Source organism: Lycium barbarum, chromosome 6, assembly GCF_019175385.1.
Source record: "Lycium barbarum isolate Lr01 chromosome 6, ASM1917538v2, whole genome shotgun sequence".
NCBI classification, from domain to species: Eukaryota; Viridiplantae; Streptophyta; class Magnoliopsida; order Solanales; family Solanaceae; genus Lycium; species Lycium barbarum.
In genome coordinates, this window is record NC_083342.1 from 13,979,717 (window position 1) to 14,004,414 (window position 24,698).

The 24,698-nt window shown below is 38.2% G+C and overlaps 4 protein-coding genes and 1 pseudogene across 4 annotated transcripts; 2 read left to right on the top strand and 3 right to left on the bottom strand.

The window, feature by feature from the left end:
- Window positions 1-11,513, top strand: LOC132600830 (pentatricopeptide repeat-containing protein At2g15690, mitochondrial-like). The gene is given in 5 exon segments (XM_060314240.1): window positions 1-2,336; window positions 5,567-5,763; window positions 6,265-6,340; window positions 6,516-8,887; window positions 8,889-11,513. Coding segments are annotated over 2 exon segments (1,461 nt in total). The 5' UTR covers window positions 1-2,336; window positions 5,567-5,763; window positions 6,265-6,340; window positions 6,516-8,143; the 3' UTR covers window positions 9,606-11,513.
- Window positions 4,212-4,673, bottom strand: LOC132643831 (uncharacterized). The gene has a single exon (XM_060360354.1). It carries the CDS (start codon window positions 4,671-4,673, stop codon window positions 4,212-4,214), a length of 462 nt encoding a protein of 153 aa, XP_060216337.1.
- LOC132643832 (uncharacterized) lies at window positions 11,003-24,352 on the top strand (annotated as a pseudogene).
- Window positions 19,026-20,222, bottom strand: LOC132600833 (chitinase 2-like). Its single transcript, XM_060314243.1, has one exon. The coding sequence runs from the start codon at window positions 20,205-20,207 to the stop codon at window positions 19,287-19,289; it is 921 nt and encodes a 306-aa protein (XP_060170226.1). The 5' UTR covers window positions 20,208-20,222; the 3' UTR covers window positions 19,026-19,286.
- LOC132600831 (chitinase 2-like) lies at window positions 23,623-24,698 on the bottom strand. Its single transcript, XM_060314241.1, has one exon. The coding sequence runs from the start codon at window positions 24,656-24,658 to the stop codon at window positions 23,738-23,740; it is 921 nt and encodes a 306-aa protein (XP_060170224.1). The 5' UTR covers window positions 24,659-24,698; the 3' UTR covers window positions 23,623-23,737.

A 24,698-nucleotide genomic window follows, 5' to 3' on the forward strand; every position in this document is an offset into this window, starting at 1 on the left:
CTAATTCTCACAGGATGTACCTTTGAAAGTTAAAGCCAGTTAATCCATTTGCCTATGGCTAGCAAGATAAAATTCATAGCTGTGCCAAAAAAAAAAAAAAAAAAGAACGCAAGTTTAGAAGAGCTGTTTAGTTATCTTCAGAACTGTAAAATGTTTCCCTTAATCTGTTTGCTTTGCTGAGAGCAATGTTTTGGCAGGCTAATATATACTTAGAACTTTTGCTTGTTTGGTTTCCTGGGTTAACATAGTCTGACTGCCTTCTTTGGGCTAAAGGATTGACTTAAGCAATTCGACAAAGAGCAAGAGTTTACTTGTGATGGAATATTGGTCCCCAAATGATTAAAAGTGATGATGTTGATGAAAAAATTAGAAAAGTGCAAGGGTATGGGTAAGGGTAACACACCGGACATATGCTGGTCGGACTGCAAGCTAGTCAATGAAGTTGTATGTTTTACTTACTTTAGCGTCTAATTTAAGGCATATATTATAGAAACAAAGTGCCTATAAGACCCGCAAGGGTGGCTCAGTTGGTTGAGCATGGGGCTTTCATAATGGAGGTCTCAAGTTCGAAACCCCCTGCCTACGACAGCAGGGGATTTGCCTTCTGGGTCGAGCTCGTCGCACCGGGCTTGCCTAGTGCGGGTTACCTCTCCTGTGTGGTTTGCGAGCTATTGCACAGGAGCTGGGTTTACCCTGTGCGCACCCGAAGGGTAGCGGCTGTGGGTTCCCATGTCATCAAAAAAAAAAAAAAAGTGCCTATAAGTCTTTATCTCTATATCCATACACACTGCAACATTTGATAGCACATATGTAAGAAGGTCGACGTATTATAATGGGTCATAAATGATTAGACCTGAATAATGCTGCTGCTTAGTCTAATTGACGCCTTATGTTATTTGGTGAAATGCTTCGTCTTAATCCTTTTAGTGGAAGAGATGTACGAGGTGGTAATAGAATAGTTTGGGTTGGAGAAAGGGTGTATGAAGGTAGAGAATTGGATTTTGAGTTGCTACAGCAGGTCAGGGATTTTGTGAACACCTCCTCAGGGCAGTGTTAAAAGATTTGCTTTAAAAGAGACCACTATGAAAAGTAATTATTTAAATTAAGTCAGTTGGTTAGCTTTTTGATCTTTCTAGATAGTGCGGGTTTGTGTTACTTGATAAAAAGCACCACAAGCACTTGTAAAAAAACTGAGACAGCACAATCATATCATTTGAATGTGAGAAGCATGATAAGTGTATGTCAGGGTAACGGTGAATGCTGATCTGCTGTTACTTATTTGCACAAAAAAGAGTAATCTGAAAAATTTTCTCCCTTTTTTTCTGCCCGTCCTACTCTCCTACTCTCTGGAAACTGATAGTTTGAGTGGAAGGAGACCTAAAATGTATATAAGAATTTTCCCTTTGATAGTGTAGTCTCTTTATTGTATTGGAGTTCCAGAACAGAGTGATTTCATCCATAAATATAGAGTGTTGATTATACACCAACTCAGAAGTGTTAGTGTTTCATGTTTCTGGGTTCCTGGTTCAGGCAGAAGTTAGTGTTCCTTATCTCCCTTCTTTCCACTTATCTCCTCCTCAAATATATACTCCTCTGCCCTAGTATGTTTGAATATATAACCCATCTCTATTACCGTGCTTGAAGCATGCCTTGATTTGAAGAGCATGGAAGGAGAAGTGCTGATTGGCATAGACAACTGAACGTGGAAAAATACACGACTTGTCACTAATTTAAACTTGTGAGAAATATTCCAGGTCTTTAGTATAAATAGCAGTAGAGATGGTGTCAGGCTGGGTGACTTCAATTCATTAAGTTAAACAGTTCATAGACTGGTCTGCATTAGGACCGGCAATCAGAGGGGAAGGGGGGATGGCTTAGTGGTGGCAGGGTAACTTTGTGATTTGCTGGCTACTTCCTGGTTATACTTTCTTCACAATTTACTGTCTATTGTCAGCTTCTACTTTGTGGTCTCGCATGCTGTGACTTCTGCTTTAGGTTTAGACTTATCAAATTTCTTGCTTTATTTTTTAAAACCTTTTTCATTGTTTACATTTTATTTGCACATTCCTCTTAGAGGACATTAATAGCCGTGTAAAAGTATCCCTATCCTGTTTGTCAATAGAGTTGCTGCTTATAGCTCTCAAAAAGGCTTCAATCTTTTGCAAGTACAATAGCATTCCTTAGATTTCACTTGAAGCAATTGGGCTTGGAGTGCATTTGGCTGCTGGCGCTCATGAAATCCTTCTGCAAGCAGAATATATTCTTACAAGTGTTCCACCATCAGTACCATGGCCTATGCAAAGTGGAGGAAACACTGGCGTGAGATTATCCAACAGGTGATAATCCTTTTTCTGAGACATTCTGTTGTTTTAGTTTTTGGCTGGTTAGCACCGTTTCTGAATTTTAGTCCCAAAGCCTGCAATTGTTCAAAATAATTTGCAACTATAAAATTTCTGAGTATTTGATTGGCAGATATCTTCTTTGTCTATGACTTTTAGCAAGTAAGGAGAATTCATTGTTTAGGAAAAGCAAGCTACTCTAGTCTTTTATGGATTTTCTTCCTCAAATTGTTAAGAAATATGAATTTCAATTAATGATTGGAATATAACTACTCCATTGTACTGAAGTAACCATTTATAGTGATATTTGGTGAAGTTATTTTGTGAGTTTGGACGACAACAACAACAACAATAACATACCCAGTATAATCCCACCAGGTGGGGTCTGGGGAGGGTAGAGTGTACGCAGACCTTACCTTCCTACCTTGTGACGGGACAATTAGCAACACAATCCAAATCACTCTTGAGGTTAAGTTGAATGACATGGACGTAGTGTGGATTGTTAAGCAAGAGTTGAATAATCTTTAGAGCTGCATCATGAGTAATCTGTGAATTATATTTTTTGATGAATTTGAACCTTTGCTAATCAAGGGTCTACCAATGCTACACTTTCTACCTTATCAAAAAAACCAATGCTACAGTTTCTACCGTCTATAATTGAGAATTGATATATCCGTAATCCAAACAAATCTTGAGGCCATTTGAGGCCTGTCTCCATCCCAATCTCAGTTGAATGACATGGACTAAGCATGGGTCATTAAGCAAGAGTTGAATAGTCTTTAGAGGTGCATCACGATATATTTTTTGATGAATTTGAATTTTTGATAATCAAGGGTCTACCAATGCTACACTCTGTCTATAATAAAAAATTGATGTATCTGGTAAGAATTATATTCACTTTGGAAACTGAAATTGAGGCAGCGAGAGTAGCTTCTTCGTATTAATTCTAGTTAGTGTTGCAAATTTATTTGCATTGGAACAGTTTAATGTTTTTCTGATGTGCTACAAACTAGTAATGTAAGCATATGATTTTCTGGTCTGTGGGGAAATCTTTTGGTTTTAGCATTATTTCTGGGGTTTCAGTGTTCTTATAGTCTAAACCAAGTTTAGAGATACTGAGGTGCAAAAACAGGTGGTGAGTTGGAACTTCCAAAAACAGTTACATGTGTTTGAAAAAAGCTTCAAACGGCTCTTTATGCAAAGACGAAAAATCTGAATTTGCAAATTAGTTTTTTTTTTTATTTTTTTTTTATTATTATTATCAAGAAAACATGAAGGGAAACTCAGCTTTTGCAGTACTTGGCCTCCCACCCTGCCCTTTCCCGACAAAGAATGGACCAGTCACCGTGTATTTCTTCTTTGGGTGAGTGGATTAGGGGCTGCTGAGTTGGAGTGGCATCAAAGTCAAGAAGAAAGGGAATCTATTAGATTACTATCTAGCTACACGAAGATGGAAATCTCCAGGGTTTCATTTGGATTTGTTGATTTCACTTCCTTGAATTTGGAACTTATAACTTGTAATAGAAATGATTCTAAATCCTTTTATTGTAACCATAGAACAGGAAACATAAAGATTCCAAATATATCCTGAATGGGGAGTATTTGAAATCGATTGGAAGTAGTTATAAAATGCTTATTTGTCAACAGCAAGAGTTTCAATTACATGTTGATTTATGCTTACAAAGTTACATTTTGAGGCCTTTTTTTTTTCTTTTGGAAACTGGTAACAAGAGAGTAAATACTTACAGTGAGCCTAAGAAATCTACAAGGTCTATTTCCTCTACATCTTTCTCTTTACACCAAAAGTAAAAAGATACAATACAATTCCGTTTAACTAAGTGTATGGAATTGGACCTATCTTCAAAGCTTCTGCTATTCCTTTCCTTCCACACTAGTCCACCAAATGCAAAGTGGAATTATTCTCCACCATTTCTTCCTCCTCTTGCTTCCTCCTCTTCTAATCCAACAGCCTAACAAATCTGCAGTATGCTCAGGCGTGGTCCATATTGTATTTGTAAGACTAAAGAATAGTGACCATAGCTGTGATGTGAAACTGCAATGCAGAAACAGATGACTGTTTGTCTCTTCAGTTTTCCCACATAATTGAGATCTTGAAACAATGATCTGCCCCTTTTTCTTCAAAACTTCTTGTGTCAAACCAGCCCTTCTGACCACCAGCCATGTGAAGCATTTTACCTTAGTTGGTGCTATGTTTTTCCACACTTTTCTCCACAATATTTGCTGGTTTCTGTTTTGTTGCATATCAGTTAACCTGTAGGCCGTTGACAGAGAATACCCCATTGCTATCCTCATCATGCTATCAAAACCCTCCATTGCTCCAATGATATAAATTTATACAAAAATAGGAAAAGAAAGGAACACAAGCTATATATTAGGTCACTTACAACAACAAAAACACTTTGTACTTTGGAGCCATAAAGATTGATTCTTAAGGCCCTTCATCTTTCTTCTTTCTCTTTTTTTTTCCTCTTGGAGGGGGGATAGTGGAAGGAGAAGGGAGGGGCAGAAACTTTGACATGCAAAGTATTAACCATAGTGGATGTCTTCATGAATCAAGTTATATATAACATAAAATAAGTTGGAAATTATTGCCTATATGAGAGGATACATGCTATTTCTTCCCCTGTAAGGGTAGGCCTTATCGGCAAGGTTCCTTCCCACATATTTTTGTATTCATGTGATATACCTTTTAGCTTTGGTTCTCATTTACATGCTTGAAACTTGTAGAAGGCACCGGAGTAATGATCATTTTATAGAATAAAAATTTGACTTACTCCACCATTACATTTTTGCTATCTGAATACGCACATATTATCCTGTATATGTTGAAGGAAAGATAACTGGTTCACTGTGGCTAAAAGCGTCTGCTTAAGTTTCTATAAGGAGTGGGGAAGTAGGTGACATTGCAACCCCTTACCTGGGGGAAATGCTGCCAGAACTATATACAGATCACAAGCATTCCTCGTCCTTAACAAAAAACAAATGCAAGCTTTCACAAGCCTCTATGACCTTAGACTAAGAATGTGGAGGTTTCTTATTGGCCCTCGCCCCCTTTTCCTCAAACCCCTTTTTTTCCCCTCCATTTAGCTTCCTTTGGTGAAAGTTTGGAATATACTCTATGTAGTCCAACTGAGGTAGTGATCCTGAAAGTCTTGGCAGCCTTATGAAAGTATAACTGAGATACTGATCCCTAATAATCTTGGCAGGCTTATGAAAGTATGAGTGACGGCTTTAGTAAATCTGCTTCTGCTTTAATACGCACTCCCATCAAATGATATCAGCGTGGTGCTGGAATGGGATCTGCTTTTGCAACTGCTGTTCAAGGAGCTCCAGCAGCAGCCATTGCACCGGCTTCTGCCACAGCACGAGCTGTTCATTGTGCTCTTCTAGGTGTAAGGAAGAGGTATGCACTCTCTCTCTCTCCATCACTTTGTGTTGTAGGGCAACTGATTTTTATCCAGGTAGAATTACAAAACCATCAAGTAATTAACACTGAACATATTTTTTCTCTTTTTTTTGAGCTATTTTAATTTTACTGTTTTTAATTTTTGTCTAACTTTAGTACGTTAACTGTACTTTTTCTATGGTTGTCTTTTGGATAAACAAAGAGTTTGATCAACTGAAGATTCTTGCTCTCGTGAGAAATCTTACCTCAAATCAAAAAGTCTTGCCTAGTTTAAAGTTTTAAGGTAGGAGTTTTGAATAGTCAGATTTTTTCAATCAATTTATAAAAATTCATTATAGGTTGCCTCAATTATTATTGATCAGTGGCTGTTGATTATTGATTATTACTCCTTTTTAAGATTTTCTCTTCCTTCCAAACTTTTGAGATGACTTCTTCAATTTCGTAACTTCTGCTCTATATTCCCATTTGTTGAATTTTAACTCATAGTGTACCATGCAGCCTCAATCCGGAGCGTAAGGAGGAGTCTTCGGAGAAATATTTGGGGACTTCTTCCCCTCAACAGTACATGTAGTAGGTATGCAGCTTCAATCCTTAGTTGTATCTATTGGCGCATTTCCATTTGGTTGTATCTATTTATACAGCTAATTTTTCAGTGTAACCAGTATGACAATCCTGAGACATGGGAAGCTTTTACTTTCCTGATTGAAACGGGTTAGAAGAAGTAACACATTTTATTCTTGTTTGCATAGGGAAGTTTCTCCATCAAGTCTCCAACAAAATTTGCAAGCCAGTGTTAGTTTTGTACAGGTGAGTTTGCAGGTTATTTGTACGTTCAGCCTGGGGACTGGTAAAAGTGAAATTTCTCAAGTTAACTTAGTTATTCTGAAAAATGCCATTAAACCCCCCAGCTATCTTCGACTTTTACTTTAGTTATTCAGTTGATTTTTCATTTGTAAATAACTCAACCATCCCCTCTCATCTCTTTTATCATGAAAACATGGTTGAAACTGTAAACGGGAACAATAGGTTTTCTTTTTCTGCTCATGCAGTTTGACCTATTTGCTTTGCCTATATATACGTGTGTGTGTGTGTGTAGCCTTTCTTCCCCTTTGTTCTCTTCCCTCTCGTAACTGTGTCGTGTATCTCGGGATGTATAATAGGCGTTCTTTCCAAGTGAAAAGGGAGTGTTCATTCTGTTCAATTTACTGCCTTTTGGCACTATGCTTTTTTATACTCTATCATCAAGGGGGACCTTGGTCTGGTTATATATTTATCTCGTGTTACCGGTAAATTTTATGTTAATATCAGGTCAGAGCAAATGTATAGCTAAAAAAGACTGTACATGATTTACATCAGAAAGCAATAGAATACCTGTACAGCACTATATTTCTGGAGATTTTGAACGTCTTACATATCATAATAGCTAAGTCAATTATGCCATTTAAAGTGGGACAAGGGTGTTTTCCAGCTTTATTTGTGATTGTGTCATAGTACAGTAAATCCTTCAGGATTGCTTTCCAAAAAGTTCTTACGTAATGCTAAACTGTGTAAGGCACTTTTCTTTGGCAACTAATTTGAAATTTAAAATTATGATTGATGTTAACCAACAAAACTATAAACGTGTTAAAGAATAAAATCGAACGTGTAGCTTTATTAATTTAGCAAAGAAAGAAAGTAGTCGCAATTTCGAAAGAACCAATTTGGAGTAGAAAAATCACCATGAATACTAGGAGAGACTCTTGTCAACGTGGCTCTAATGACGTGACTACAGTGAAACTGTTAAGACCTTTTCATTGATACGTTTTACTTTCTGACCAGTAGAAACATGATATTTATGGTGTTTTGGCAAATGAGATCACATTGATATGTGTTTTATACAGAAAATCGTACCCTTGTGATAATATGGCTAGATCATTAGTATGGAATTTATTTTATTTTATCTCTAAGATAGCCGGTGTCGTCTTGTTCTTCTTTTTCTCTTATGAAATAATGGTTGTGGTGTACGTCTGAATATTCTACTGGTATCTCCTACTTACCATCAGCACATGTACCAAGTAATTCTAAGATAATCTTCTATTGTCAAATTTTAATGATCAAAGTAATATCTCCTTGTGAATTTTGGATTGTAAGAACTTTATTGGAATCCCTCATTTCGGAAGTGGCACAATTTGACCTCAGAGCTCATTGGAACATAGTAAGGACTAAGTGAGTGTGTGTGTGATCTCTGATTCACCACTCTTCTGCCCGGGTAAAAACTTATCTATACCGGATGTTTACACCAAATCGATGGATGCATGATATGTATTTGAATATATACAACTAACTTTTAATCATGGTTAATTAATGGTTCATCAAAACTTAGACAGATGAAAAATTAATGGCCATTTTCACTTCTTTGCAAAAGCTACGTTTATTACACTTGTCTATTTCCTACCTTAAACATCCTAAAACCCTAACCACTCCGCATTTGAAAACCTTAACAACATTCGCAGATGTTCAAATTCCCCAAAACCTTTCTGTTCCGCAAAACGGGGATTGGAATAATAATAATAATAATAATAATAATAATAATAATCAGATGAATATGTCGTATCCTCAGTATCAAAACCCTAATCAGGTGAATCCTCATTATGGAAATGGTGCTGGTAATCAGTGGAATCAAAATTATGCTCCACGAGTAAGCCCCGGGTTTCCGATGAATAATCAATCTCATAACCAACCCCAGGTTCCGCCTAGTGTTGATTTAATTAGCTTGTGCCAAGAGGGTAAAGTTAAGGAGGTGATTCAACATATGGAACAGGGGGTAGTTGTGGATGCGCAGTGTTTTCGCATGCTGTTTGACTTGTGTGCCAATTCAAAGAAACTTGAAGATGCTAAAAAGGTGCATGATTACTTTTTGAGATCAAAATTCAGGGGTGATCTTCGTTTGAGCAATAAAATTATCAATATGTATTCTAAGAGTGCGCGGAGAGTTTTTGATCATATGCGTGATAGGGATATGGACTCTTGGCACTTGATGATAAATGGATATGCATTGAATGGGTTGGGGGATGATGGGTTGACATTGTATGATCACATGCGGCGGGAGTTGGGAATGAAGCCGAATGAGGAAACTTTTCTTTTATGTTTTTGAAGCTTGTGCCAGTGCGGATGCCATTGACGAGGCTTTCATGCCTTTTGATTCGATGAATAGCGAGTATGGAATTGCTTCGCTGTTGGAGCATTATTTGGGACTTATGGGTGTTCTAGGAAAATGTGGACATCTTGTTGAGGCAGAGGAATATATCTCAAAGCTTCCATTTGATCCAACTGCAGTTGTCTGGGAAGCATTAATGAATTATGCTCGTATACACGGTGATATTGATCTTGAGGATCGAACTGAGGAGTTGATGGTTGGTCTTGACCCTTCTAAGACTATTGCTAATAAGATCCCCACTCCGCCACCAAAGAAGCAGTTAGCGATTAATATGATTGAGGGAAGAAATAGAGTAGCTGAATTTCGTAATCCAACCCTCTTCAAGGATGAGGAGAAGTTGAGGGCTGCAATGAAAGAACAAGCTTATGTGCCTGATACCAGACATGTCCTTCATGATATTGATCAGGAAGCCAAGGAACAGGCTTTGCTATACCATAGCGAACGTTTAGCCATTGCGTATGGTCTGATTAGTACTCCTGCTAGAACACCTCTACGTATCATAAGGAATCTCCGTGTAAGTGGTGATTGTCACAATGCCATCAAGATAATGTCAAGGATTGTTGGGCGAGAGTTGATTGTCAGGGACAACAAGCGGTTTCATCATTTCAAGGATGGAAAATGCTCTTGTGGTGATTATTGGTGAAGTACGGTGGCTAAAACGAGTATACGTAGACTGGCTTCCACAATTTTCAGGATCATCCAGAAATCATCAAGAGTCTTCATTTTGGAATGAGCGTGATCCTAATATGCCTATAGGCTTGCCGTTACACTGTTGAGGGTCATCTAAGAATCACCAAATATCACCATGTCTTGCAATTTATGGATTGCTTGCACCCTTGCGGATATCTAAGACTTGTTGTAGTAGTTTGGATCTTTCTGTTTAAGAGATTAAGTCTGCAAAGTGCCATTGTATCTGCATCACATTGTTTTCTGGTTCTCTCACTTTATAGGAAAATGCTTTAGTTGGGCGATGTTATTGTTTTTTGAAACTCGTAGTTGAGAGTTCCATCAAGCATTTGTCTACTTAGCTTGCACAGTTGCATCCATGCGTGGGGCATCCGAACTTGTGAATTTTAAAATTGAATAATTTAAATTATTCTGTAAAAGTTGAAGTAGATGATGCAATAATATTTTGGTTTTTACTTGGATGGCAAAATGGTCTTCTTAGAAGAAATATTTGAGATGTCTTTCCTATTTTGTATGTTATTCTTTCATATTACATTCTTCATTTTTTAGAATGATAAACAGTATATTAGCACAAAGGACATACTTAAACCTTATTAAAAATTCAAAAACTAGACAATAGCACTTGTTATTCTTACAGGGATCTATGACTTCAAGTAAAGTTTCTGCATCTACTACAAAGCTCTCTTTACACCAAAAATGAAATACAATTACAATTTATCTTGATTTTCTGAATAGCGTTCAGAAAATAGTTCAAAGCATCCTGCATTTCTCTCATCTGAAATAGTTCACCTAATTCATGTTGATACTATTCTCCACCACTTCTTGCGTCTTACATAGCCATATCATTGTTGACACATAGACTTGGGCATGATCCACTTGAGCCCTACTATGTTGAAGGAAAATGTTGCCACAACTGATCTGTGACAGGACTGCAAAAATAGGTGGCTACTGCTTTCTGATTCTGCTCCGCATAAGAACACCTAGAACATGATGAAAACGCTTATATTCAGGTTCTCCTGGGTCAAACAGGCCCCTTTTGCCACCGCCCAAGAAAAAACAGGCCACCTTGTATGGGGTCTTCACTTTCTACATGCACTTCCATGGGCAAAACTTTCTTGCTGCTCTGTGTTTGTGAGTAGAGACTACCATTCCTATGCATTTTATCCTTCACTGTTTCTAAGACCCGGAAAGTGAACCTTATTTTCATTGAATGCAAAACCTTTAGCTTATGTTAACGTGAATCTTATTTTCAAGTGCTGTACGTAGGTTCTTTTTTTAACCCCCTTTGCTCTTCCTCTTCTTAAATCTGGTTAGAAGACGAATTCTTGGAAGGAAACTTCCAAAAAACCATAAATGGAAAAGAAAGATGGAGAAAATCTGCATTTCTTTTGTATGCTTGTATTGGGTAATGATATTGTTTAACGAGTCCCATTTCGAGCTTTTCTAATTTCTGATTAAACATAATTTTGCAACATCAGGAGTTTCAGGCTTCAGTGAGCGTGAATCAGAAGAGATGCACTACAGCTGCATTAACATCAGTGATTACACTTGTCACTGCAGGGGCGGATTTTAGTGGAGGGTGAACACCCTCGTTAAAAAATTACAATGTATAAATAGGGTAGATTTTGTGTGTTTATGTACATATATTAACTTTCACATTAGATTGTTTAGTAGGATTTGAGATACGGAACCATTTAGCTCGTTTGGAGCTTTTGTTAAGTGCAGTTGCATTAGGCTCCATTTACAGTCTTTAAGAGCGATAATATGACAACTGAAGGTTACAAAAGAGGATAAGGTAGACCTTATTTTCCTCAAAAGACTTATCACCTCTTGGAATCTATGTGAAGTTACGAACAAAACATAATGGAAGAAAAGATCCAATGTTTGTCAATATATCTAAAAAAAAAAAAAAGAAGATCTTGACAGACATTGGATCTTTACTTCCATTATGTTTTGTTCTTACTTTGCATAGATTCTGAAGAGGTGATGAGTCTTTTGAGGAAAATAAGGTTTACCTTATCCTCTTTTGTCAAGATCTATTTATTATGGTTAGAGACTTGTACGTCCATGTAGGGCTTAAGTGTGAGATTTAGAGAATCTCTGGTTTTAGATAATCCCTAATTTTCCGTGAAAGACAAATTATTTAGCATTGATTTAAGGTTATGTTAGTGGAGGAATACTACAACTAGATCTTACAATTTTCTGTTAACACTATTTATCTTTAACTCCATTTGACATGCATGTTTCAAATGTATACGGTACCGGTACGGATCCTTCAAAGTAAAGTATCCTTGTCATATACATATTAGCATAATTGAACCCGATGCCCACACCATTGTCCATGTGATGTATTCTTTAGTTGTGATATAATGTTTTTATTTTGCTTGAACCCTAAAACTCTTAAATCTGCGCCCTATCAGTGGAAACTCCATTTACAGCCTCCTACAAACAATAATGTCTAGATCAGGTGATATTTAAATCCAGGTGTGTCATATTTACAGCTAAGTTTATCGGTCTAAAGTTACATATTTTCTTCTTACTTCTGTTTGTAGATTTTAGTTTATGATGACATGCATTAGCTTTAGAGCACCTTATATGTGCAACATGTTCCAAGTATGTTTTGTACCATTTTATAAATTTTAAAACTCTTTGTTGTTCATTCATTCATCATCAGATAACCATAGAAGCATGTTATGCAGATTCAAGCCATGCAAACTGCCCAAAAGCCAGGTGTAACAATAAATTTAGGCTCTGCTTCCGGACTCTATCCGATGTATGCAGGCCCTATCTATTCTGCCTTTCAATGGTTGGATGTTTTATGCTAGTCCATATGGACCATATCATTTACAACCAGCCCCCATTTTCTCCCCATTTTGGTCTTATATTAGCTCTTGATTTCCTGTCTTCTTTATCCATTTCTATTTTCTTCTCTTATTTTCTGCTGGTCCAGTACACGAAACACAAATTTATTTATTTCTTTTTGCAACCTCTGAGTATAATGAGAACAATTTTTGTTATAGGGGGTGTTTTCATGTTTACGAGATCACTTGCTCCTTTTAAGCGCCAAGGAATCCGCATCAATGTGCTCTGCCCTGAGGTACTCTCATCTTCGTATAGGGTTGATATGGGGAAAGTGACTCTATCTCTCTTACACACTCAACTAAGGAGATTCTAGTCAGTCTCAGACAGGGCCCATATATGCTATCTGTTACCCTATTTTATCACTGCCATTTGGAGGCCCTAAAAGCTTTAGTATCACCATCTCTGGAGCCACTGTTTTGCTCCACGTAAACAAACAGCTCAGCTTTAAATAATGGAGAGAAAGAAAGGGCACAAAAGAGATGGAAAGAAAATCAAATGGATGAAAAAGACAACATACAGCCAATATCCAAAAATGAATTACCACCATGATTCTAAAATATGTAAAGTCCAAAGAGGCAAAAGGGAAAAGTAAGGTTGAGCGTGTTCAAGAAATTAATGTTAGATTTGCGCAACTAGGTCATGAGTCGTACTTCATAACATGTTTTGACCTGCTCAGTCATGCCCCAACCTGTCAATTTGACAATTTATTCTGTGAATTACAGTTTGATTAAAGAATTTATGTTTCTTGGAAAGTGTTTTAAAATGGTTAATATTCAAGCTAAAACAAAAGAAAGTAAATATTTATCCGATATGGATGGAGTATTTGTTTGCAGAAGTTACTTTAAAGCAGGATGGATAAGACACATTCGACTACCATAATAATAGCTGCAAATCAATTGTGCGCTCACTTTCGTCTAAAGGCTTAAGCTCTTAGGGAGGATATACTTTCTTAATTATATCTTCATTGCGCCCCTTCTTGTGCAGGAACAATGTGGATTCTTCCTTTTTAATATGAAGGGTAGCGTTGATAGTTGAATCAGGACCTCTGTCTGCTCTGATACCAATTGTATGACCACCTCGTATGAAAACTTAATTTGTTAGAGATGATACACTTAACAACAACTACTACGAACTTAGTCACAAACAAGTTTGGTCGGCTATATAAATCCTTATTGACCATGTTTCTCCATTTAAATTCATACCAGGCCAACATTATACAAAATAAAAATAAACAAAAATTACTGGAAGCTATCTATATTTTCTACTGGCATAAAAATCTCTAATAGGGTTAACGGACTCCTTGAAAGCATAGGACCTAAAGTAAACACTTTAATATACTTAAATCTCTTCAAAAGGGGTTTGCTTATACTTCCAGGTTACTTGCTTTGCTTATGTTGTTGATATTAGAGGGTTTTGTCAAAGCTAGTATAGTGAATTAGATCTTTCCACATCATCACTGAAGTTGCTCTTTCTGACCAATAGTTCTAAGAAATGGCTTTTAGAATTAAAAGCATCATATTTGTGGGACATTAGAAAGTTGTCTTATATTGCAAACATGAATTGTTGATGCAAAGAAAGAGCACATAACATGATTGATGTGTGTTAACCTCAGACAGGAATTAATTGTTTGCTTGTCGTACACTTTGTCCAAATTGACTTGGCAGAAAAGGTCAATTCTTCAACTATTGATCAACTTGGAGGTTATCTTCCTATGGAACGTGTGGTGGAAGGTATTTTTTACTGCAATTCTGTTGCCTTAGAATTATGTTTTACCTATCACACCAACCACTACGTTTATTTGGGCATACATGATATGGACTAATCAGCTGTGTGACTGATACCTTTCTTACTCCACTGGTGATCCACTTATTTCTGTGTTTGAAGGACGAAAACAAGCAAACTCAGTTCTTTGTTTGGAAGGGGGGCGGGGGGGGGGGGGGGGGGGGGGGGGTTGGGTGGAGGTGGATTAGGTTGTTTTGTTTCACTTGGAGAATATGGAAAAAGTATGCCATCCAGGATAGAAGTAAATCAATGAGGGGAAGATTTTCTTTCAAAAACATAAGCCTGAAATGTAGCTTTCCAGTTTTAAGTCTGTAATACCTGCTTTTACAGGTGCTTTTGAACTAATCAAAGATGAGAGTAAAGCAGGGTCATGTCTTTGGAATACTAACAGAAAGGACTGGAGTATTGGCCAACTGCTGCAGAAGAAGCAAAATACCTCCTCTGCTCTTCGAAAGCACGCATAAAATCTTTGGTCACAGTTCCAATGGATCTTCAGATTCCTCACAGCTTTGAAAAAGTGTAAGTAATTGTGTGATTTCTTCTCTACTCTTGGAAAGATCATGTGTATGATTGATTATTTTCTCTTGTTGAGGACGTGTGAAATTTCAACTGCACATGTTGTTACGGTTCCGATCTACAAATGTCTCCTACAGAGGAAAGTGAGAACAAAAAACAAAAGGAGAAAAATAAAGAGAAAGGAAACGAAAAGAAACCCGTTATAATTGTTCCACCTCAGCCTCTCTTTGGCATATGCAGTTGGTGACTGCCAATGCTGCTAGTGTTGCAAGATTTCCCCTTTCTTTATTTGCTTTTGTTACTTTTGTTCGTTACTTTATTAATTCTGGGGAGGTTCTCCCTCGTTATTTCTGATGATTTTGACCCTTTTTGCTTCTGGTTCTTGTTCTGCAGAGTTGTTCACACGTTGAGTAAGAATTTTCGTAGTGCTACCAGAATTGTGCGCACTGAATTGAGGTTTCCACTCAAGCCAGATCACGTTCTATTAAGTAATCTATGCTGGTGTGAATGCTAGTGATGTGAGTTTTTTCTTTTTATTTCTGCAATAAACAATTTCTGTTTTGTTGACATCAGACTAAATAATTGCATAGATTTTGTGGTTCCCTGTTCTCATGCAGTCTGTGCAAGCTGTATTTGTATGTTTCATAACTGGAAAATACAAATTCATCTCTAAAATCAAGAGAGAATTTTGTACCATTTTCATTTGCTTGTTGTTCAGCCTGATGATACATATTTGTAATTAGCTGGTTTTATTAAGGTCTTTTGGGGCAATGCATAAGATGGACATGTCCAGCCCCCTAATTCCTCCACCCTACACATGCACAAACATGGTTAAGTTCGTCACTGACAGAAGCGTTTTGCAAGCCCCCCTAATCCCCCCCCCCCCCCCCCCCCCCCTCCTTTCTTTTCCAAACCGAACACAGACACACACATGGTCAAGTTCTTCACTGACAGAAGCATTTTGCAATAGGTCAACTTCAGGTCAGGGCGGTATTTCCGTGGAAATGGCAAAGACATCACCTCCCTCCTTCCACTGGATTCTGGCTTCGAGGTACAAAAAAAAAACTTTCTATAAATTCTTTGGGTTTGTTTGTGAAATTTGGAAATTTTCTATAAGAGAATAAATGCATGCGTGCACACACAAATACATAATACTATTATGCCTTTGTGTCTGCATATGTGCGTATATTTGTGTGTGTGTGTGAGAGAGAGAGAGAGAGAGAGATTGGAGTAAGCACCATAGGAAAACCATATAGCTGCTGCTTCTTCCGTTTTTATTATTTTCTGTCAAAATGCATGATTTTTGAGATGTCATACATAAAAATCATAGATTGGATACGGATCTATAGGAACGAAATCCCTACCTGTGGCTACAATTACTAGCACTAGGAAAAAATAAAGAAGAAGCAGTTCCTACTCTGTCCTAGCTGACATAGATATCGGTCAATATTTTAGTCAAGCAGTTAGCAGAAAATGTTTGTGTGAATTTGTAGTTGTACTGATTTAGTTTCATGAACTCTATTTTCATGGTCCGAGTTTTATTATTGATGCACATTTTCACTTGAGATTCTGTATCTTTTGCCCTATTTGATTTGGCTAGGAAATCTGACATAATGAACCACAAAGATGAGAGTCTACTGCATTAGCTCTTTCGAAGTACTTTTTTTTTTTTTTTTGGAGATTTTCTATTACTAATTGGTGGTACTTTTCCTTGATCCAAAAAATAAAATAAAAAAAGAAAACAAAGTGGTGGTGCTTTCCGGAAGCTGCTAATGAGACATGGTAGGGATGTGCACTAATCGGTTAGAACCGATTTAACTATCCACATCAATCCATTTAGTGAAGTTATTTTAGCATTATTTTGGTTTTTCTTTCCGTTTTACAAAAAAGTGGTTGTGGCTGAATGAAGCTTATGATATTCTACCGACCCAAAGAGTTTTCATAAAATCATCTAGTCAAGGTTATCCCCACATTGTGGGATTTCACTGGGTATGTTGTTGTTGCATCTCGTCAAGGTTATGATGAAAGTATTGACTGGTGCAATGGTTTCAAGTGTCAAACACCTTCAAATGTCGAGTTTTTTTTTTTCCATCCTTCAAATATTTTTTACTTGTTTTTTTAAAATTGATTGAAAAGGAATATTAAAGAAACAGACTCAAGGCAACAGCCTTCTTCTTAGTCTTCTCCTTGGTCTTCTCCTTAGTTTCCTTCCCAGTCTGCATGAACACCCCCTCCATTGCTCAAAGTCTCAAACCACTTGTTGGCACCTTAAATCCTGTTTTCTTAACACATTTCAAATGTTTCTCCCAAGTGCTGTATAGGTGAATTCTTGTACTGTTACTTCTCATTGTCATGTTGGTAAGGTAGCTAACACATACTGAACTATTTGCTATGGAAGCTTGCAAAATTAGCTGGAAACACTGTAGTTGCAACTTGTGGAGGTAATGAAAAGGCCAAGCTTCTTAAGGAATTGGGAGTTGATCGAGTCATTGACTACAAAGGGGAAGAACTGTTAAGTTTCTCAAACTCACTGGCTATATATCATATATGTGCTTGTAACTTGCACAACTGTTGTGTTGGGTAAATATCATATTATTGTTTTTGTCATTCAAGTGTTATTGCAATGCATTAAACATGTAATCCCTCTAATTTTTTGTAGAAAAGCATGGAAGCCCTCCAGGATAGTTCTTATAAATGTCAAGACTCTTAATGGGGAAAGAGTTTCTCAATGGGGGTCTTTCGAGAACCTCTATTTTTATAGCATCATTAATTTGCCTTAAAATTAGATCATGTCGTAGCTGAGTGAAATAGACCTGAATAGAACGGATTGGATATGAGGATTTGTATAGCTGGCCCCAAAGGATTGATGTTGTCACCTCACTGTTGAAAAGGAATGTCATCATAGTACACCTTCTTTACCAGCCATCATTGGTAGAAAATTTTGGAGCCGGAGTTCTCTCACCTACTATCACTAATCAAGAACTCACTGTAGAGATGGGTGTCTGTCACACTATGCTTTATATACAGAACTCTCATTTGCTGTAACGTGTCTTCCTAAAGGGCCCAGAACATGTGCAAAAATAAAATCAATCAGTGGAAACCAAGTGTTATGCAATGTTGATTCGGTAAAGTTTTAAGTTCATGAAGTAGAATTTTGAACATTGTAGTGGGTGGAGAGTGCAAGTTGACCGATACCATGTAGATATATTAGCAGCAAAAAGTGAGTACCTAATGCAGTATTAGCTTGGATGTTTAATTTCGGGGTGGCTACTCTGTGTTTATGTTGCTTATCATTCTTTTCGGAAACAAGCTCTTAAATGTTTGCTGTAGTTATTTTATAGGTGAGGTTATGTCATCTTAGTTTCAGATTAGAGATACTTTTTGTAATTAGTTGTATATACATATTTTTCTTTACCAGATTTTAAAGGAGGAGTCCCCTAAAGGTGCTGATATTGTCTACGAGTTGGTGGTGAGATGTTCGACATTTGCTTGAATGCATTGGCTGTCTATGGACGACTTATTGTCATTGGAATGATTTCTCAGGTTAACTGCTCATAGATGCACTCTCTGTTCTTCTTCTTCTGGTGGTTTTTAATCTCATTTTCTTCCCTTTCTTGTTGGCTGCTGTGATGATCTCTTAGTAATACAACTTCTATCGGTGTCTCAACACACCTATCTTGTTAGTTTGACTTTGAAAGCCAACTCACTAAGTTCTGGTTTCAGTATCAAGGAGAACAGGGGTGGAAACCTCGGAATTACCCTGGAATATGTTTGCTTCTAGCTAAAAGTCAAACAGTGGTATGTCATGCTGTCTCTTGTTTCAGTGATCTAATATGTTCCTTACGTAGTACCATATCCTCAATGTGCTGATTGCAATTATGAATTTTCACTTAAGTTATAGAACAACTAAAATATGAGTTAGATCTTACCACTTCTATTTTTCATGCTTGATTAGAACTGCATAACACTCATCACGTTAATCAGTATGTTTGATATCATTTGGTATGGTGGTAAAGGGAAACAGGCCCATCTGAGAAGGAGGCTTAGGTATATGCATCTTCAACCAAGGCACGGCAAAGTGGTTGTGAAGAATTTGCATGTGGGAGTTCAAAGCTCTATGACGAGCGAAAAACCTATTTTATTTCATTTGGATATTTGCCGACAATGGAGGAAGAAGTTTCCTTTTTGTCCCCCATATTTGGTGTTACGTTGTATCTCCATAGAGAACCTTCTATATCGTTCAATGCATTAAACAAACTATATTAATTAGTACTTTCCTGTGAAGAGTAAGCTAAGCGCATCTGGAAATTGTAAATCTGGACTGTTTGCATCACGATTGTGATGACAATAAGAGGACTACTTCAAACGCAATTTATTTCCTAGAGAAGCCTCCAAAAAAACAATAACATAGTTTCAGTTCCAATTTTTATCTTTTGTCATGGCCTACAAAGGATTATCTTGAATGGTTGCAACATATTTAAATTGCACTGGCTAAGAGGTCTTGTGACAGCTTTTCATATAGAAAACGATCATTCGTAGAGTCATCTGCAGACCAAATAAAGATACCATGAAGATTTCCCTGACTCCTTAGTATGGTGCATGCATCAAAGAATCCATGTTTAGGAGACAAGCCACCACTGTTGTCAGTTCCAAAGCTCACTAGAATCTTGCCTCCTTTGTAGTTATACCTCTGGATTTCAAAGTACTGCAGGAACTGAGGAATGGTTGTGCCCTTTTCATAGGCATAAAATTGGAAGTTGACATAGTCTATTAGATGACCATACTTTTTCCAGAGTGCTAAATAATGCACCTGCACTGAATCATCTGCATATGGTGCTATTGATGTGTAAGAGACGACATTGTTTTGTTTAAGATAGTACAACAGTCGCCCGATGCACTCGGTGAAGGTATCTGGATCTGCGTTGAAGTGTTCATAATCTATATCTATTGCATCCAGGTTGTACTCTTTCGCTATCTTGGTGATTGAATATACTGCATTTCTCACCCAAGAAGTAATTGAAGTAGGAGCGAAAGTGGCATTTTTACCATTCACTGTATCACCACCGAGACTCATACCTACCTTAACGTTTTTATACTGGGCCTTGATGGAAGAAATATGAGAAGGGGTGAGGTTATCAGTGTCCCAATAGACCATGAAGTTACCATTAGTGGGTTCTGGTGAACTTGTGTTTGTGTAGTCTATAGCAAACGAGAGGAGGAAGTGAAACTCAATATTTGGATTAATTGGGACGTCAGAGAATGTGACATTCTTTCCCTCAGCTCCAATGTATTCTCTAAAAACCCCAGAGCAGACTGCTGGGACTGCCTCGGTCGTAGGGAAAGTATTGAAGAGAGCTTGAAGGACAAGAAGAGAGATGCAGAATTCGAAAGACTTCATGCTCTCTTGGAGTTTGAATGATTCCTTGTATTTCTTATTGGTATTTAACCAAAGTAAATGCCGACTGGAATATTTCTCTTCAACAAGGCATTTTTATGCTTCTCCTACTATTATATGAGGTTTAGTTTCTATTTGTTCTTTTGTGGTTATCTCTTTTGGAGACCTGGTTTTGTAAGCATCCATACACTTAATAGATTATGTTTCGGCTGGAAGCCAGGCGTTCTCTTTCTTGGCATTTCTATAGACGGCTTGATAAATATTCTCAGGTAAGTGAAACTTCGTCTCATTGGCTTAGGTTGGCTAGGCCATTCTGCTACACCAATTGTGCTAGTTATGCAAAATGTCTTAAAAATGTTAAAATTTAAACTATCCTAATCAAATTGTGTGGAATATAAATTGAGTCAGATATGCATCTGCTATATTTGTGTGGAGTGCATTTTTAGATGGCACATCTTTCTGTCGTGCAAAATGGAAACCTGATAAGTTTTGAAATAATTAATTTTGGTCACACAGGCCTTTGACGTTTCTAACAATCTAAGAAGTAATAAAAGTACGCTTCACTAACTTCAAGCAGTCAAAATTACTTGTAACAAGTTTTTGTCCTTCAAATTTTGTTGGTTTCAATCAGCAGCATTTGCTTTCTAGAGCACAAGTGCAAACTTTGAATCATTTTCCATTTGTCTACTTCAAATTGTGTTCCAAATTTGTCAGAAGAAATTGATTTGTAGTTGTTTCATAACCCTACATTTCTATGTTAATAGGAACACAACAGATGACGGAGTCCATGGTGTTTGGCCAGAAAATTGGGTTTTCCGAAAGATAGAATGCATACAATGTAACTTACCTTCTCTGCTCTGGGATTCCTCAAAACCATCGATGCTCTCTCGTAAGTATCAGCCAAGATGATACTGAGTATGGATTCATTGGCTCAAGTTGATGTAACATTCCTCAATCTGATCGAATTTGGACAGTTGGTATGACACCTTATGGGATATGAATGCTAAGGACGGCTGATAGTGAGTTGTCTTTTTCTTGTTATCTTGTTTTTAAAGAATAGGCTGGAATACTTTATTATGCAGGATGGTTCAAAGGCTTATGCATAGACACTAAGTGGTCGTTCTTCACTTGTATAACATAGTAGCACACTCTTGTATACGTTTCTCTCACTTCTTCCTAGTTCTCACATGATATATCCTTGAAACTTAAAGCCAGTTAGTCCATTGCATGGTAGAGAAGAGGAAACTGAAGAATGCAAGTTTTAAAAGAGCTGTTCAGTTATCTTCTGAACGGGAAAATGTTTCCTCTAATCTGTTTTCTTTGGTGAGAACAACATTTTAGTTAATATATGCATAGCGTTTTTGCTTATTTGGTTTTCCGAGGTTAACATAGTCTGGCTGCCTTCTTTGAGCTAAAAGATTTGAGTTGAGTAATTCGACCAAAAGAGCAAGAGTTTATTTGGAAATGGAATATTTGGCCCCAAATGCATTGAGAGTGATGATGCAGATGAGGCAAAGTGCAAGAGTTTGATGCAGATGATCTGGTAAGACTGCAAGCTAGTCAACAAAGTTGTATGTTTTACTTTCCTTACTCAAGATACTGAAGGGATTGCGCTTTTGAAACTGGAAAATTCCTCAACTGTGTATTTTCTAGGCATTTAATATTAGTCTTTACCGTTATGTCCACGCATGCTACTGCATTCTATAACATATATGCATCAGTTAGAGGTGTTATAACGTGTCATACATATGTTATGTTACGGGCTGCCTTTGGCGCCCGTAACCCTGCGTGCCCCGAGCGGGCCAAGCGAGTGTCAGCTGCACAGGCGACGTGCGCTGACGATGGGCTTTAGAAGGAGCATCTGGCAAAGGGACTATGCGGGAGGAAACAACCATCTAGATATGTTGTATTGCATATCCTAAGAGTGCCAAGGGAGTTTAGCAAGGATCTGGGAGGAGCCCAAGGGCCTAGTCGGCGGACGACCGGCCACGTGCGAGCCTGAGTGTCAGTCCTGTGCGTTTCCGAGCTATGGTTGGAATCTTGGGATTTAGATGTGCTTACCAAGTTTGGCGTCATTCGAAGATCATTTACCTATAGGCTTGACTTAGTTAAGGAGCAATGGCATTGTCGTAATTATCTGAAGATTCCGAAGGCTATAACTCGTTCCACGAGTGTGGGAGTGGGATGAAACTTTATGGAGGTGTGAAGGAAGTCAAGAGGAAGAATTAGGAACAAGTGGCGCCTCATTTGGAGTTCGAATGAGTGAGAAAGGCCTATTATGATTCTCTGGCAAAAGTATGTCCAGTGGAGGAATCTGGGTTTATATCTTAAGTGCATATATATAAGGGGGGCAGAGGTGTTGAAGCTCAGCTAGCCTCCTCCGTGCGTGCTGCCAGCCAGTCGCACCAAGTGAGCAACCTTGAGGGAGCACCTCAAGGGCCTGCCTAGGCATCTCAGAGGAGTGTCTTAGGTATCCATACGAGTTAGGCAACTCTTTGGACGGTGCCACGCCTGCGGGCAGCGTTGGGCACACAACGAGTGCCGGAGGCTTGACGTATTATGCCCCGCAGGCTATTCTTATGAATGTTAAAGACCTCCGTGCCGATTGAGTACTCGAGGAACCACACTAAAGAGCCTCGTGTATTGACTTGTGAGCTTGGCTTCGGTTCAGCCTTGCAAGCAAGGGTCCGTTAGCCTAGACGTGCAGTCGTGGGGCGACGCTGCACTAAGAGGGATGGAAGTGTGTTGCAAGGGCTATGTTTGCCAATGCCATGAGACAACTATGGGCATATTATGAAAGCCGCCTATGACAAAGGCCTAGGATTGTAAGTTGACCTACTCGGGAAAAGCACAAGGCAAGTGTCAAGCTTGAGGATTGGACTGTGCGCGCTGGAGCGACGCTCAGTGCCAGGCGAGGGACATGCATGTCCATAGCCACCCCAAGGTGTGCGCATAGACGAGACCCAGCATATGAAATGCGCTACAAGAGTACGATAGCAAGACAAGGCTAAAGCCTTGACATCAAACGGGTGGCACAAGGGAAGCTAAGCCTCTGATGCAAGCTTCATCATAGGCACCGGGTCGTGTCAAGAAACTTGGGATAAAAGAAGGCTGGCTTGTAGTCAGGTGGGACTATGGGCGCCACACGGGCTATTTGTGTGCTGCTGCCGCTAAGGAGGAGTGGGCCCGTGACAGTTATAACGCGTGATACATGATTAGACCTGAATAAAGCTTCTGGGCAGTCTAATTGACTCCTTATGCATTTTGGTGAAATGCTTTGTGTTTCCTTTTAGTGTTACAAAATATATTTATAAACTAAAAATATTTCATCTGAAAAGTAAGCTTTAGCACATTTGGGAATTGTAAATCTGAACTTGTTAGCATCAAAATTGTGATTTTAAGACCACAATAAGAGTACTACCTCAAACATATCTTATTTCCTAGAGAAGCCTCCAAAGTGAAAAATAACATTCTTCCATTCCAATTTTTATCTTTTGTCCAACAAAAGATTGTCTTAAATGGTTGCAAGATATTTAAATTGCACTTGCTAAGAGGTCCTGTGACAGCTTTTCGTATCGGAAATGATCTTCCATAGAGTCATCTGCAGACCAAATAAAGATACCATTAAGTTTTCCCTGCCTCTTTAGTATGGTGCATGCATCAAAGAATCCATGTTCAGGAGACAAGCCTCCAATATTGTTAGTTCCTAAACTCACAAGAATCTTGCCTCCTTTATAGTTGCAACTCTGTGTTTCAAAGTACTGCAGGAATTGAGGGATGGTTGTGCCCTTTTCATAGGCATAAAATTGGAAGTTGACATAGTCTATTAGATGACCATACTTTCTCCAGAGTGCTAAATAGTACACTTGCACTGAATCATCTGCATATGGTGCTATCGATGTGTAAGAGACAACATTATTTTGTTTAAGATAGTACAACAGTCGCCCGATGCACTCGGCGAATGTATCTGGATCTGTTTTAAAGTGTTCATAATCTATATCTATTGCATCCAGGTTATACTCTTTCGCTATCTTGGTGATTGAATATATTGCATTTCTCACCCAAGAAGCAATTGATGTAGGAGCAAAGGTGGCATTTTTACCATTCACTGTATCACCACCGAGGCTCATTCCCACCTTAACGTTTTTATACTGGGCCTTGACTGAAGAAATATGAGAAGGGGTGAGGTTTTCAGTGTCCCAATAGATCAAGAACTCACCATTAGTGGGTTCGGGTGATTTTGTGTTTGTGTAGTCTATAGCAAACGAGAGGAGGAAGTGAAACTCAATATTTGGATTAATTGGGACATCAGAGAATGTGACGTTTACTCCTAGAGCTCCAATATATTCTCTGAAAACCCCAGGGGAGCGTGCTGAAACTGCCTCGATTGAACAGGAGATGGTCAAGAGAGTCTGAAGAACAAGAAGGGAGATGCAGAATTCTAAAGACTTCATGCTTTCTTGGAATTTGAAGGACTCCTTGTACTTCCCTTGT